This window comes from Zonotrichia leucophrys, chromosome 1A (genome assembly GCF_028769735.1).
Source record: "Zonotrichia leucophrys gambelii isolate GWCS_2022_RI chromosome 1A, RI_Zleu_2.0, whole genome shotgun sequence".
Classification (NCBI taxonomy): Eukaryota; Metazoa; Chordata; class Aves; order Passeriformes; family Passerellidae; genus Zonotrichia; species Zonotrichia leucophrys.
The window spans coordinates 48,123,572-48,137,212 of record NC_088170.1 but is presented as its reverse complement, the minus strand read 5'-3'; the positions used below and the strand labels follow the sequence as shown (position 1 = coordinate 48,137,212).

At 38.3% G+C, this 13,641-nt stretch overlaps 1 protein-coding gene across 2 annotated transcripts in view; it reads right to left on the bottom strand.

Moving 5' to 3' along the window:
• Positions 1-13,641, bottom strand: part of ST7 (suppression of tumorigenicity 7) — a 136,610-nt gene that overhangs the window by 17,211 nt on the left and 105,758 nt on the right. For both annotated transcript variants that reach the window (XM_064702689.1, XM_064702688.1), the window contains exons 9-11: positions 10,141-10,255; positions 2,235-2,307; positions 527-629 (exon numbers count right to left, since the gene is read on the bottom strand). In XM_064702689.1, the coding sequence (XP_064558759.1) occupies positions 527-629; positions 2,235-2,307; positions 10,141-10,255 (291 nt within the window). The remainder of the gene's footprint in view (positions 1-526; positions 630-2,234; positions 2,308-10,140; positions 10,256-13,641) is intronic.

The window sequence follows — 13,641 nt, the reverse complement described above, 5'->3', positions numbered from 1 at the left end:
CAAACCCCAGAGAGCAGGTATGGGAATTAGAACACAAATCTGTTTTTTTTTACTTTGCAGTTCTCAGCAATTCTTCCCCTCTGAGCTTTGCATCCTCAGAACTTAATGACAGGTTGCTGCATAAGGGATTACTAATGCAACTTATATGAAATACACCACGAACTCCAAAGACAGGCTCTTTTGTACAGCATGCCAAAAACATTTTCTTACGTATAATCATCAAAACAAATAAAATATGCTACTTTGAACTAGAAGATCTTTAATGACTATTTTGTGAATAATAATCTATCTTTACACATCATCTGCCTCCAGGTCAGCATTTGGTGAAATCCACATCAGTTGAAATTTCAAGTTGCACAGTCCTGATTATGAGATTGCAAACCAAAAAACTGTCCATACTATCAGCTTTTTCCCCTTTCCATTGTTTGCTCTCTTTTCCACAACATCACTCATTACTCTAACACAAAAATCAGGAGTTATATCCTCAGCAGGGTCAGAGCTACAACAATGTTTTCTCAATACTCACTTTTGGCACATGTGGATTAAATTCTACTGCTCTGTGAATAGCTTCTACTGCATTCATCTCTGCAGTGCTCAGCCCTCGTCTTGAAGCAGCCTCTGGAGAAAATCTACAAAAGCAAAGAAACAAACACATTAGGTCAGAAATGCTAGTAAGAGTAAGTCAGAAAAGGAATCTAGAACATGGGCCCATGTAACCAAACTGAGTAATTTTCCTATGCTCTCCAAACTTCCATAGCAAGTGGAAACTCTGAGTGATCTATTACATCAAGGCCAATAAAAATCCCAGCAGAAGCGGAAAGCATGTTTGTATCTAATCATGGCAGAAAGTCAGTTCAAACAGTCCCTTCTCTGTCACTAACCTAAGTTTGCTCTAGGTACCTTGCTAGGGGCATACTCAAAGCTGAAATTGCAGGAGAAAAAAAAAAGAAAAGAAAAGAAAAAATAACAAGACCAAAAAACCCCCAAAAAACCAATGCCAAATTATTGTTGGAGGGTTTATATTAAAAACAGGTTTGGGGAAGTTTTAGGAAGGTTCCCAACCCAATGCCCCTGGGTCAGGTTGAGATGGAAGCACGATGCAGCAGCAGTAGCAGGTGGTCTACTGGCTGCAGCACCATTGAGGGTAGCATGCCCAAACTGTGGGCAAATCATCTGCCCCAGTGAATAAAAAACCAGACCATGCAATCTCTTTCTCACCTCACACCCCACGGCTAACTCCAGAGCTGTACTTGGCAGGCAGACACCACAGGGAAAGCTGTGACAACCTTAGCCCTGCCCTCCCAAGCTGGAGTCGCTGTGTAGGGAGGAAAGATGTTGCAGTAGGTACTGGCGATCTACAGGATAAAAAGAATGAAAGAAAATTACTTAGAACTTGATGTGTACATACACTTTAAAAGCAAAAACTGTCAGGATGTCAGTCAAGAAAATGGCTTTCCACTCCACTTGCTTTTCAACTTTAGGGGGGCATCCGACCCTCAGGTGCACAGACACAACTCTGCCTGAGATTTGTGTGCAGGCATCTGAGAGCACAAGGGGGGGTTTGAGCTCCATCTCACGAGGAGCTGAGCACCCTTTCAGAGTGGGCCAGTGCTCCCAACTCCACAGGCATCAAACGGATGTGCTCAGCACCTTGGAAGGTTGAGACCCAAGGGAAAAACATAAAAGGAATGAACAGATATTTGTGTCTCTAAAAACATGAACATCATCTACCTCTCAGAATCCCTGACATAATAATGCTAAATCCACCTGCTGCTATTTAATTAGATGAGCACTCTGCTGACAGCACTTGTAAAATGACATTGTTACCAGTGCATTCACAATTGGTTTTTACCTTTTTGCATCAAGTTTACACAAAGTTGAAGAGGTTCAGCCACACAACCCTTTTCAGTTGCATCTTCACCATACTATCTAGGAAGCCAAAGCTCACCCAGACAGTATTTATAAAACGGAAACAAAAACTGAATTTACACAATTTCTCTTCTTTTCTTCTTCCTTAGCATCTCAAGTGCAATGTTTGATCACTACAAAATTTTTACACATAAAGTAATTTTATCAGAATTTTTATATTATTAATTAATTTTTATATATAAAGTAAATTACTGCAGGTCTTAATTTTCCTGCTAAATCAGCAGATTGTTAGGGTGTGGGCTCAGCTAAGAAAAATCTTGCATTAAATCAGGAATTTTTCTGGAATGTGGTTCTTAAGCACTTACTTGTCAGAGACAGCTCTGGCTTTGAGCAATGCAGCTGTGTAGCATATTGTTGCTGATTTTGGTAAACTTATATCTGTTGAAAAGAAAGGAAAATATTAAATATTTGAACACTTAAAAGTGTGCAGAAGAAAAGTGATTGATTGATACTTTAGAGTAAGCATGACATACACAAAATTAGTACATGAACTCAGAATACTTTCTTATCTTTGGACTTATGCTGCCATGTCACATGGATTTTTAAACTTCCACCTGATACACAGGCTTTAAAATGTGTGTTAATGACCTCTGGAAGTGCTACTTAAACAGCAACTGGTATCATTAGAGAACTAATTCAAAGAGTGACATGATGGAGACATAATGAAACAAGTCATTACTCCATAGATAAATATATAGATAATTTGGAATACCTGGATTTTTCCATAGTTCACAAAATATCTAAGTAATAACTGAGGGCTATCTACTTCACTCTTCATGTTTTCACTGAGAAGCATCTGTCTAATATGAGCATGTAGTAGCTGTACACGTTAAGACAGCTATTCAAGTAATAATGGATATGACTTGCAAACAATCAACCAGTAGATTGATTGAAGTTAAAGATCTACAGTAAAATAAGGTGTTTTATCTCTTAAGAAAATATTGTACCAAAACACACATCCACCAGACACTCTAGCAATTTTATCCTGTTCCAGAGACACACAGGACCATAAACCCTACTTAACCCATTAGTTAATTTATATATGTTTTCTACCAGCAAATTGGCACAATGCATTCAAAGGTAGAGAGAAATGCTGCTTAACAGACTTGAGTGATGTGTTTGTTCTCACTTTACAGAGAATTGACTTCCACATTTTTAATCTCATGTTGTGATCCTTGGAGATGTCCTGTGCAGGGCTAAGAGCTGAACTCAGTGACCCTTGTGGGTCCCCTCCAACTCAGCTTATTCTGTGATTCTGCAATCCACCCAGCAGTCACATATTGAGACTGAAATATTCCAGCATCAGAAATTTAAAGATAACGGGTACATGAAAAAAAAAACCAAACCACAACAAACCAAACCCACTAAAGGTTGGATTCTGCAAACTCTTCTGTACACACTGATAACTGCCTACAGCACACAGAAAACACAGCACAGCAAACACAAGGCACTGAGGCAGGCCCACTGTAGAAGTGAGGAGCAGCTAATCTGACTGTTGCTCTAAGAAACTATCTGTCCCTTGGTTTGTCATTAAACTTGATTAGAAAGATGAAATTGCCATGATAACTTGGCTACTTCAGGATTAACAGACACTTGTTATTCACTGAACTCATGTGCCTTGCAAGACAGGGCTCCAGAAGGGAATTACACAGAAAAAGCAAGTCCTATCTCAGCAGTCATCATCCTTCACTTATTAATAACCAAGCAACCAGGCACAATGTTATTCTGTGAGACAGAAAACATTGCCAGAATGACTGTGGCACTTTGAAAAGGCTACCTGTTAAATCCTGTTATCTTTTTATGCACTCGCACTTTAAGTATGAGGCGTACAGATCCTGCTGGTGGGTTCCCTATAATATATTGCAACTATAATTTCACTGGAGTATGTAATTGTAGTGACTAAAGTAATTAAAATCAGCAGCATGCAGAGCAGTTTGGATGACAGATATATTAATTACTCCACTAATAGAAGACAGCTACAGACACAGGCATGAGCACATCTTCAGTGACAGGAAAAGAAAATATTTCTGAACACATCCAATAATCCTCTTTATATCAAGTTTTCCTTAACATCAGGAGTTAAAAGTTATTTCCAGTAAACAGAAATGCCTTTTAAATATAGTAAAACAGTATCACAAAACACTGTCTTCTAGTAGACAGTAAGTGCTCCTGAGCTGGAAACATCTGTGCACATAGATTGCAAGATGATTCAAAATGAACAGCTGGCATCTGCAAGGAAGAGAAATGTGGTGAGATGAGCTAAGGCTCGGATACACCATGTGAGTCCTTTTTGCAGAAGAAATGGGATTTCTCAAAGAACGTTGTGTTCAAATCTGATCACCCATGGTCAAGAACAACAAAAGCAAACAGAAGGGTTGGACTGTCTTTGTATCAAACAAAATTAAATGAAGACTGAGAGAAGATCCAACTGTTTCCTATGCAGACCCCCATGGAACACCAGGAGAGAAGAAGGGTTGCTCAGGTAAAGGACAGCATTTGCACAAGAACAGAGTTCAGAATTGAATTTAGGCCTCAAGATTAAAAGAAAGTTTCTGTGAAATGAACATTTGAGGGAGATTTCCAGGTAAAACAACAGGGCAAAAAACCCCAATTAATTCTAGGATGGAGCTTGCTGAGCTCATGGAAGGGGCGGTATCATGCAGGGAATGCAACAGCAGGGGCCCTGATTCACCCAGGAGGCCTCTTCCAGTACTATGCTGCTAGAGAGCAAGCAGCACTTGTTTGAGGATAATACTTACAGACCCCGAGCAATGGAAGAAATAGATACAAATGTTCATATTTATCACAGAATCACAGAGTGGTTGGAGCTGGAATTGAGCTCTGGACATCATTTAGTCCAACAGAGACAGCGCTAACAGGTCCATGCCTGCTTGCTTTCAAAAGTGTTTTTCTTTTTGTTTGCAACATATTAGACCAAAAGTATTTAGTCCTGCTATATGCTGGTCTATGACTACAATACTTTAAAATAATTTTGGCCTAATCTCCAAAACTTCACCCTCATATTTTAGAGAGAAGCATAAACAATTATGTCTGGTAACAACTTGAATTCAGCAAGGGAATTGTGTCCAAACTAGCCCTAGGAGATATGTACTCTGTCAGAACCAAAGCGAAGTTTTAATAAATGACTGTGTCCAGCTCTCTGAGCCATCTGGCAAAATATCTTCACATACACTGTTTCCCACCCTCCTGTGATTACTTGGGGAGCTCACACAATGTGCTGAAAGATGTGACTGCTATTCTGTTGTCAAATCCATCAGGACATTTTTGCTTAATAGAAACTGATGTGTCAATCTAGAAAAGACTCTCCTTCTTTCTTATTGCTCATATTGTTAAATAGAATGCAAAAATCTAGACTTAATTTAAAAGAATTTTCTTTTAATAAGCCCCAGTCATGTATGAGGAGGGCTGGGAAAGTGAATTCTTACAATTCATTTGCTTCTTAAGCAGCTGCTTATGAGACTGAACTGATAGAAAGATGCTGTGGATATGCAGAACATGCCATATATCATCTAAAAAGGTCATGGGATCTAGTGTTCTTATCAATAGAAACTAAAACAAAAAAATTATTCATCTGGATATGGAATAATGCAACATTCCCTACCAGGTCACCAGAAGGCTCTAAACATGAAGATACAAGCATGTTGCAATTGTTTTAGTCTTTAATAAATGCAAAAATATAAGTCACTAATCACAAATTATTCCCAATTTTGCACAGGTGATAGGAAGAATTGCTTATAGATTGAAAGCACTCTAGCAAATAAATATGTGCAGGCTGGAATCAGTGATGACAGAAGAGAGATGCAGTCATGTATAAAGACACAAACAATAAGAAAGAAAGTGAATTAAGCTGATACAAATGGTTAAAAACAAGAGTAATGTGATGGAAATCATTAAAGAAAAGTATGAGGTGAATATCAGGGGAAACCACTATCAGAAAGATCTGATGTCCCATTAGAATACTGATCACATTTTCCTACAAAATGTAGAAGAAAACATGCTGGAGGGAGCACAACTATATGTATGGTGCTCATGAAAATTAGTTCTGATTCTCTGTACTTTTGGCATTCTTTCTCAGTAGTGGGAAACACCCCAATCAAACACAGCCCCTATATTACAGAGGGAAAACCACAAGTAGCCTTTATTTTGCCATAACCACAACTAAAATTTACACTATTCAGATATGGAAAGATTTAAAATTGGTGATTTTAAATATTTCATATGCCACTCTTGCTGAGAAGCATATCAGCGACCAAGCAAGTATCAGCCACTTTAACTTGACCAAGTTCAATCCTAAATGCCTGTAGAGAGTAAGGAATAATTTCTGCTTAAGAAAGTTAAAGAGAGCAAGACTAGTATAATTACTTTAGACTTCTTGTGCTTTTGCACAAATAGGCAAAACAAAAAATGCCACAGAATCATTTGGCAAAAAAAAGAAACCAGATGGTATGAACAGACACAAACTGTTCTGAAACCTAGCTGAAGTGACAAGTGATTTTGATACGGAGGAAAGAAATCAGTTCTTGCAAGCATAAGCTGGAAAAGATGTGATAGGAACAAAGACAAACTATTCTCTCAATATTACTGTTACACAAACTTGAGGTCTTGATTTGTGTCTCTTTGAGAAGGTAGATTAGATTTTGGTATAAGCATAACTAAAAGGAATTTTCTCTTAAGATACCTCTTTCAAAGAAACAAAAGGGGTATAAAACACTGTGTATGAGGGAATGGCTTCTTCCATACTGCCACTTTCTGAAGAAAACTCTTCATTGCACTTAGAACACCTACCCAGTTAGCTCCACCAGGTAGAATACCTCCAAAACGTCAAATATAAACATGGCAAGTAATGAAACTATCTATAAAACCCCTGGAGACCAGAGCTAACGCAACTGATGGCTGCATGCAATTGCTTCATCAATCTGCAACTCTCTACACAAAGACTGCCTTCAATATAAATAGAATTTACATGCATAATCTGTAAGGACAATAAGAAATTGGACAGAGCGGGGCAGAGAAAAGAGAGTAGCCATGAATTGGCTACATTTTAGAAAAGTCGCTTCTCTGTGTTAACTGTTAGGATTTCACTAAGTTATAGGTATTCCAAGATAAAGAAGTCTTTGTTTCTAAAGTTGTCTTGGGTTGCAAGATGTAGCTGGAGGTGTGTATTTTATTGCCCTCTGTTAGAGATGGGGCAGCTATCTTCTCTTAATGGGGCAGTTTTCTTTATCTCTTCCACAACCAATCCTCTCTCTGGGAAATATCTGCTGTTAATGAGCCACCGAGTGTCACTGCATGACAGATAAAATGACATCATCCCACTGGGAGATTTGGGCTCCACCCAGGGGGGGAGCCAAGCATTCCTACCTGGATATAATCTGAAATTTGGAACACCAGAGACAGCCTTTTCCCACTGGATTTCCAGAGGAAGACCAGGCCCATCCACACCCCTAGCAGACCTTCAGAGGTTTGGTACAGGCTCACTGCTACAACAGAACCACAACCGCCACTCCAGGAGGACTGCAGCCACCATTTCATCAGACTGCTACACAGGGTGTCAGGTCATATTCTGACTCTGTCCGTGTTTTTTTGTACTATTACATTTGTATTTTTAATTTTCCTATTAAAGAACTGGTATTACTATTCCCATATCTTTGCCTGAGAGCCCCTTAATTTCAAAATTATAATAATTTGGAGGGAAGGGGGTTACATTTTCCATTTCAAGGGAAGCTCCTGCCTTCCTTAGCAGACACCTGTCTTTTCAAACCAAGACAAAAGTGTTTCTTCAAAGGCCTGCATTTTGACATAACACTAATTTAAAGCAGGATTCTGCTTGAGCAAGCTGTTACCAAATAGAAAAGTGTCAAAACATAGAGCAGAATGAGATCTTTTGTATTTAAACCACATTTTCTTTCTATGTGTCCTTTGCTCTAAAATATTGTCTCAAGTGAACTCTGCATTTGGGACTCTGGCATGGTGATGTGGCCTTTCTCCTCTGTAAAGAGGTATGTGAGAAAAGAATCTGTGCAAAATGTTCATCCTGCAAACCAGAAGGGTTTTAGTCTCACTGGAAAATACTATACTTTAAAAAATGAAAGCAAGGACAGGTTTAGAGAGGAACCATTGCATCACTAAGATTAAACACAGAGGCATCCATTCTGTCTAAACCTGACTTTAAATTGACAGAAAAGTCTGAGTTTTCACACAGTGCCCAGCTTATCACTTAATATCTATCAAAGCAACTGGCTGCCCAGGGAAATTAATAAATCAGTTGCTCCAAGCATCACTACAAGCAGACCAACTCCCCCAGCCATAACTATTTCTGCTGCAAATAACATGGATATGTGTTAAATTAGAGCCAAAAATATTTTCAGACTTCAACAGTATTTAGGTCATCCTCACTCTATTGACAGACACTGAACTCTGAAACCATAATGATGTAGCTCAGCAACAGGGCATGCTGTTCCACTAATGAGACCCTTTTTCCATGAATAATGAGTATGGACATCAGCTCTGTTGCCAGGTACATAATATAAACACAATTTAACACATGGCTTTTGGTAAAGCAGTGCATCTGCTTACAGAGGCTGAGGTTTCACATGATGTGGTCCAACATTTTAGCCCAGGGTGGGAGCAGACTGCTTGAGGAAATAATTTGTTCATATGTTATCAAAATACAATAAATCAGGTTTGGTCTTAGTCAAAAAAAAGTAGTGGAGTGGGACCAACAGAAACTGCAGATAGGAAAGTATAAATGAGTTCAGTGTTTTATATTCCAATAAATCTTACAACACATGAAGCTGATGAGTTCTAAAATGAGCTGAGACTCCCTGAGACAGGCCTTCTGAGACTCATGAACTGTGAGGGTTATGCTGGTTAAGCCTGTGTTTGCTGAGTCCTTTTGCAAACCCAGTGCACACACACACCATACCAAAGTGTGAGCTGAAACTGCCTATGCTCAAACAGCCAAAGTAAGAGCTTTATTTTTAAAAGTCTCATTTGTTCTGACTCTATCACATGCTTTTGAGAAAATGAAACACACTTTCAATTTTTATCAACTTCCATGACATAAAGTGCTACCATGGTATTGTTTAAAATCATGGATCAGTGCTTTCAGTATGCCAAAGTAGAGCTGGCACTGGAGTTTAGTCTTGAGATTTGAGAACACAGGCTAAATACCCTGCTCTGTCACAGTTCTGCTATTTCCCAGGACTATTACCTCATAACTACATTGAAGACTAGAAGGTGCCAACATACTGTGATGCCTGGGGAATAAAAAACAGTATTTCTACTTTTTTGCTTTTTAACATGGCAAAATAAAGAACATAGACATCTCTCCCAGGGTCACAGGAATTACTGAAATACAAGGAGCTACTAGAAAGACTCTGATGTTACCACTTTAACTGCCAATGTCTTCAATCAGACTAAGTACAACCAAGATCTCTTCCAGAGTCATTACTGCTACTGAATGGCAGTATTCAAGGGCCTGGGTGACATTTTGATCTCTGCTTAGAATGATTTGACTCCAAAAAGAGTTGAAAACATTCCAGACTGGACTGCTAGAAGTGATTATCACTAATGTTACTTGTAACCAGCTGCTTATTTATGTTTTTCTTAAATAGCCTTCAAGTTTAAAGATCTAGAGCTCCAGCAGCTGTGATTTGAACATGAAAAGAGTTGCAGTGCTGCATAAAAACAATGTTTACCGAAAAACAAAACAAAATTATACAAAATGTTCACCTAGTCTTCTGAGCTTCCCAAAGTTTCCCTATAAGAAATGAAGTCTGCTACTCAGTAGGCTGCTATGAAGTTAAATCACTGTTCTCTTCCATGCTACTAAGTCAACAATCACAGGTAAGTCCATGGGGGATAATATTTTCTTCAGAAAAGGTTTGAATAGCATGCAATAAAAATTCAGCAGAACCTAAACAGTCATTTCTTTAAACATCAAAAGAAAACAAAGAAAGCACAGGGGAGCTGCTAGTGAGTGCCATCACCCTGTACAATGATTCCAGCATGGGCTGGCAGAAAAAATGCACAGTATTTAATCTTGGATAAAGGATTGTGAAAGGGCATGTATGAAGCTTACAGCTATCAATTTAATTACAGTGTTTCCTAAATATTACGAGTTTGACTTAAATATATTTCTTCTGTGTGTATCACCTAGAGAAAATACAGATACAGTTTTGAACTTACCATCATACTTTGCTAAGACTGCCTGGACATCTGCATATGCTTGCAGTTCCAGCAAAGCCTCTAGCAGGTTTTCGTGGATGTTGAACATGCTGAGCAGGGGAAACTCCTTCATCAACTGCAATCAATAACATATGAAAAGGTTAGATTATTAAAATGGAGAAGGGTTTCTTGTTCAAAATGCATTGAAATAGAAAACACCAAGTTAAAACTACTCAGTTACTCTTGCTTTTAGTTTTTTCCCAAAGCTTAGGATTACCTCAGAAATTTCTGAGCTCATAATGGATACAAAGTCAGGTTCTTCTCAAGACATGCTTGTATAGGATGTAATTAGTCAAATCCAACAACCCAGCTATCTGAACACATAACTCTCCTTCAATGAACAGGCTTCTTCAAAGTGAAAAAGAGTTATTGTACTGGGGAAGAATCCTCACCAGTGTACCACCAGTGTCTCAGTTGTATGCAATCCAGCACCTCTCAGGTAAAATCATAAAATACATTGAAAAACTACAACAACATCAAATTAAAGATGTTACATATCTACTTACATAGATAAGCTTACATATATGCAACCATATTATCAAGTATGTGACACCAGGATTTGTAATTGTTAATACTTCAGAACACAATTGCTGCCAACAGAGAAGAGAAGAGAAGAGAAGAGAAGAGAAGAGAAGAGAAGAGAAGAGAAGAGAAGAGAAGAGAAGAGAAGAGAAGAGAAGAGAAGAGAAGAGAAGAGAAGAGAAGACAGCAACAATAGGAAAGATAAAGCTCATGCAAATCAAACACCATAACTAAGGAATACATCTTGTGTGACAAACTGAATGAAATATAGAGTTAAAATAATCTAATCTTTTCACATGTAAGTGTCTCTACTTTATGAACTAAGCCATTGAGAGATACCAGGAATATGTTTTTAGATACCCTCAGTTTCAGTAACTGCATAGATTCAAACGGCTGAAGCTGATAATTGCATCTCTTTTTTAAGTCACATCTATAAGAACCATCCATGTTTTTTACTGCAGAATTGATTAAACAATACTTTTTATTGTCAGAATGATTCTCTAAAGAACTGAAGTGTTAAAAGATCCTTACTTCCTTGTGTGCCCTTTATGGTTGTTTAACTGCTTTTGTGATGTAGATTCAGCACAAAGGGTCCCTGAGAGTGAAGAACTGGGGTAGCTGATATTACCACTGCTTCTCAGGAACTTGCAGGGAAATACTAAAATTTACAATCTCTCTGATAGGGTTTATGAGAACAGAAATACTGTAACATGCCAAGTAAAGAATATGATTCAAGGTCAGCCTTACTCTATTTGAAAATAACAAGCCAGATCTGAAAACTCTGCCAGTTAACAACCCTACCTCTCAAGATGTAAACAGCAAAACGGATGAGAACCAGCAAATCTTAATTGCACAAACAGATAAAATAAAAGTAAAAAGGATTGAAATGAAGGATAGATAGTCACCAAGAACTTCAAAAAATGAGAAAAAGGTAACGCACTGGAGCTTCTTCACTCTGTTAAGAAAAGAGGCCTTAACAGGTAAACAGAGAAGCAAAGCACAGAGAATTTCCTTCTTGTGAAATGGTCTGGTATAAGCTAATGGAAGAACTATTCTGACCTTCAAGACTCTAAATTTGTCTGTCTGGAATAGCATTGACTTTGCTGAGGATTATTAGAAGATGACAGGCAAGAATGGCAGTTTTATTTAACTGATTATATAAATTTCTGGTGAGAATCAGGATCACTGAGAGAGCAGCTGAAAGAGGCCACTGAGTTTTTCATGTTAATGGCATGGGGATGGCCATAAACTCCTGGTTTCACTGGTAAGAGCTGAACCTGTGAAAAAGAGCACAAACAAAACTGCAAAGCTTTTCTCCTCCATTAAAAAAAAAAAAAAAAGACCACAGATCTTCTCAGGTTAAGTGAAAGGGTTTGAGAATGAAATAAAAATTTTAAGTCATTGTTCGTGAAGACAAGTAAGTGCAGGTGAAAATTCATAAAATTGGATTCATTAGCTAAAGATCCATCATTAAGTTTACTTCTCTTCATTCTTGTCCTTACTCACTATTGGATTTTTAAGAGAGGAAGCTACTATTTGGCAGGAAAGAGCATGACAGAATCTGGCTCTACATAAATGTGATTTAAAGTTCAAAATGAACATCTTGCAAAGAAACCTCTCTAAGGGATTAAGAAAGATTATCCCTGCTCATTGAGAATGAATAACGGCTGGCAAAATAATATTCCCTCCATCAGTGAAGAGAAGGGAAGGGAAGAGCTGCTAGTTACAGATGTACTCTGGCCAGTAAAAGCTCTTACTCTGGTTCTTGCCTCTCACTGACATCACTCACTGATTATTTTTTTTGCTATTTTAATTAGGTTCTGTCAGAGTGATAAAGCCTGTCAGACAGCAGAGGAATAAAGGTCACTGTCTGGACTGCCAGGACTCCAAATTGAAGTGTTAATAAAGGTTTCATCTGGGAAAGGTCGAGTGTTAAGAAGACCAAACCAGTTATATTGAACTCAGTTAATACTATAGCCTCAAAAATAAAACACCTCTAAGTGACCACTCAGCTATGTGAACACTGACTGTGCATAAATGACAGCATGTTTGCTATTAAAAAAAAAGAAAAAGAAGACATTAACTCATTTTTTCTGTCATATCTGGATGTAGAGTTTCTAGTTCTCACTTGAAATAATTTCCAGTCCCAGTAAAAATTTGTTTACTGAGAGACCTGCCAGAAAGTAAAGCCACTTGGATGGAAGAATATTATGACAGGTCAACTTTCAGGTCTCATAGTGAAAGCAAACACTGGGAAACAAAAAACTGCCACACAGGTCTGGTGGCTGGACAGGGAAGGCCATATATTGGGTCATGCTGAGGAGCAGTTGGGAGCAGACTGAGCTTGCTCCTCTCCCTAGCAGATGGAGGGGGAGCTGGTTCATGCTCCACACAGAGATGGAAAGATGGGCTCATTATTCCCAATTATTATTCCCAAACATTATACCTTAATTATTCCCAAACACAGATGAAAAACACATCCTTGAGTTCCCCAGACCCGTACATCATTGAGCTCTAACTGGCCAGTGTTTAAGAGGCACAGACATCCCTTTGCACACAAAGATTTATCTTCTGCAAAGTTACAGACCAGTATTTGCCAAATCATTTGGATTATAAATTTAAATTATTTTTACTTTACTGTAATCCGAGAAATATTTTTTTTTTGAGTGGCAAGCACAGTACTTCAAGACAAGATGAAGGCTCAGCTATCATCTTTCTCCACACCTTCAGACCTCAAGAGACAGTCACCAAATTCAGCACTCAAGATTTCCTGAGCCACAGAGCCACTATAGCATTTCACATATACACTACTTAGGACTAAAAATGTCATTGTAAAATTCAAGTTGGTTGGTTTCTTGGCTGGCATTAAAGACAAGTGTTCCACTGAGCTAAACTAATTTTCACACCATGTGAAAACAAGACACCACATGGCTAAAAATG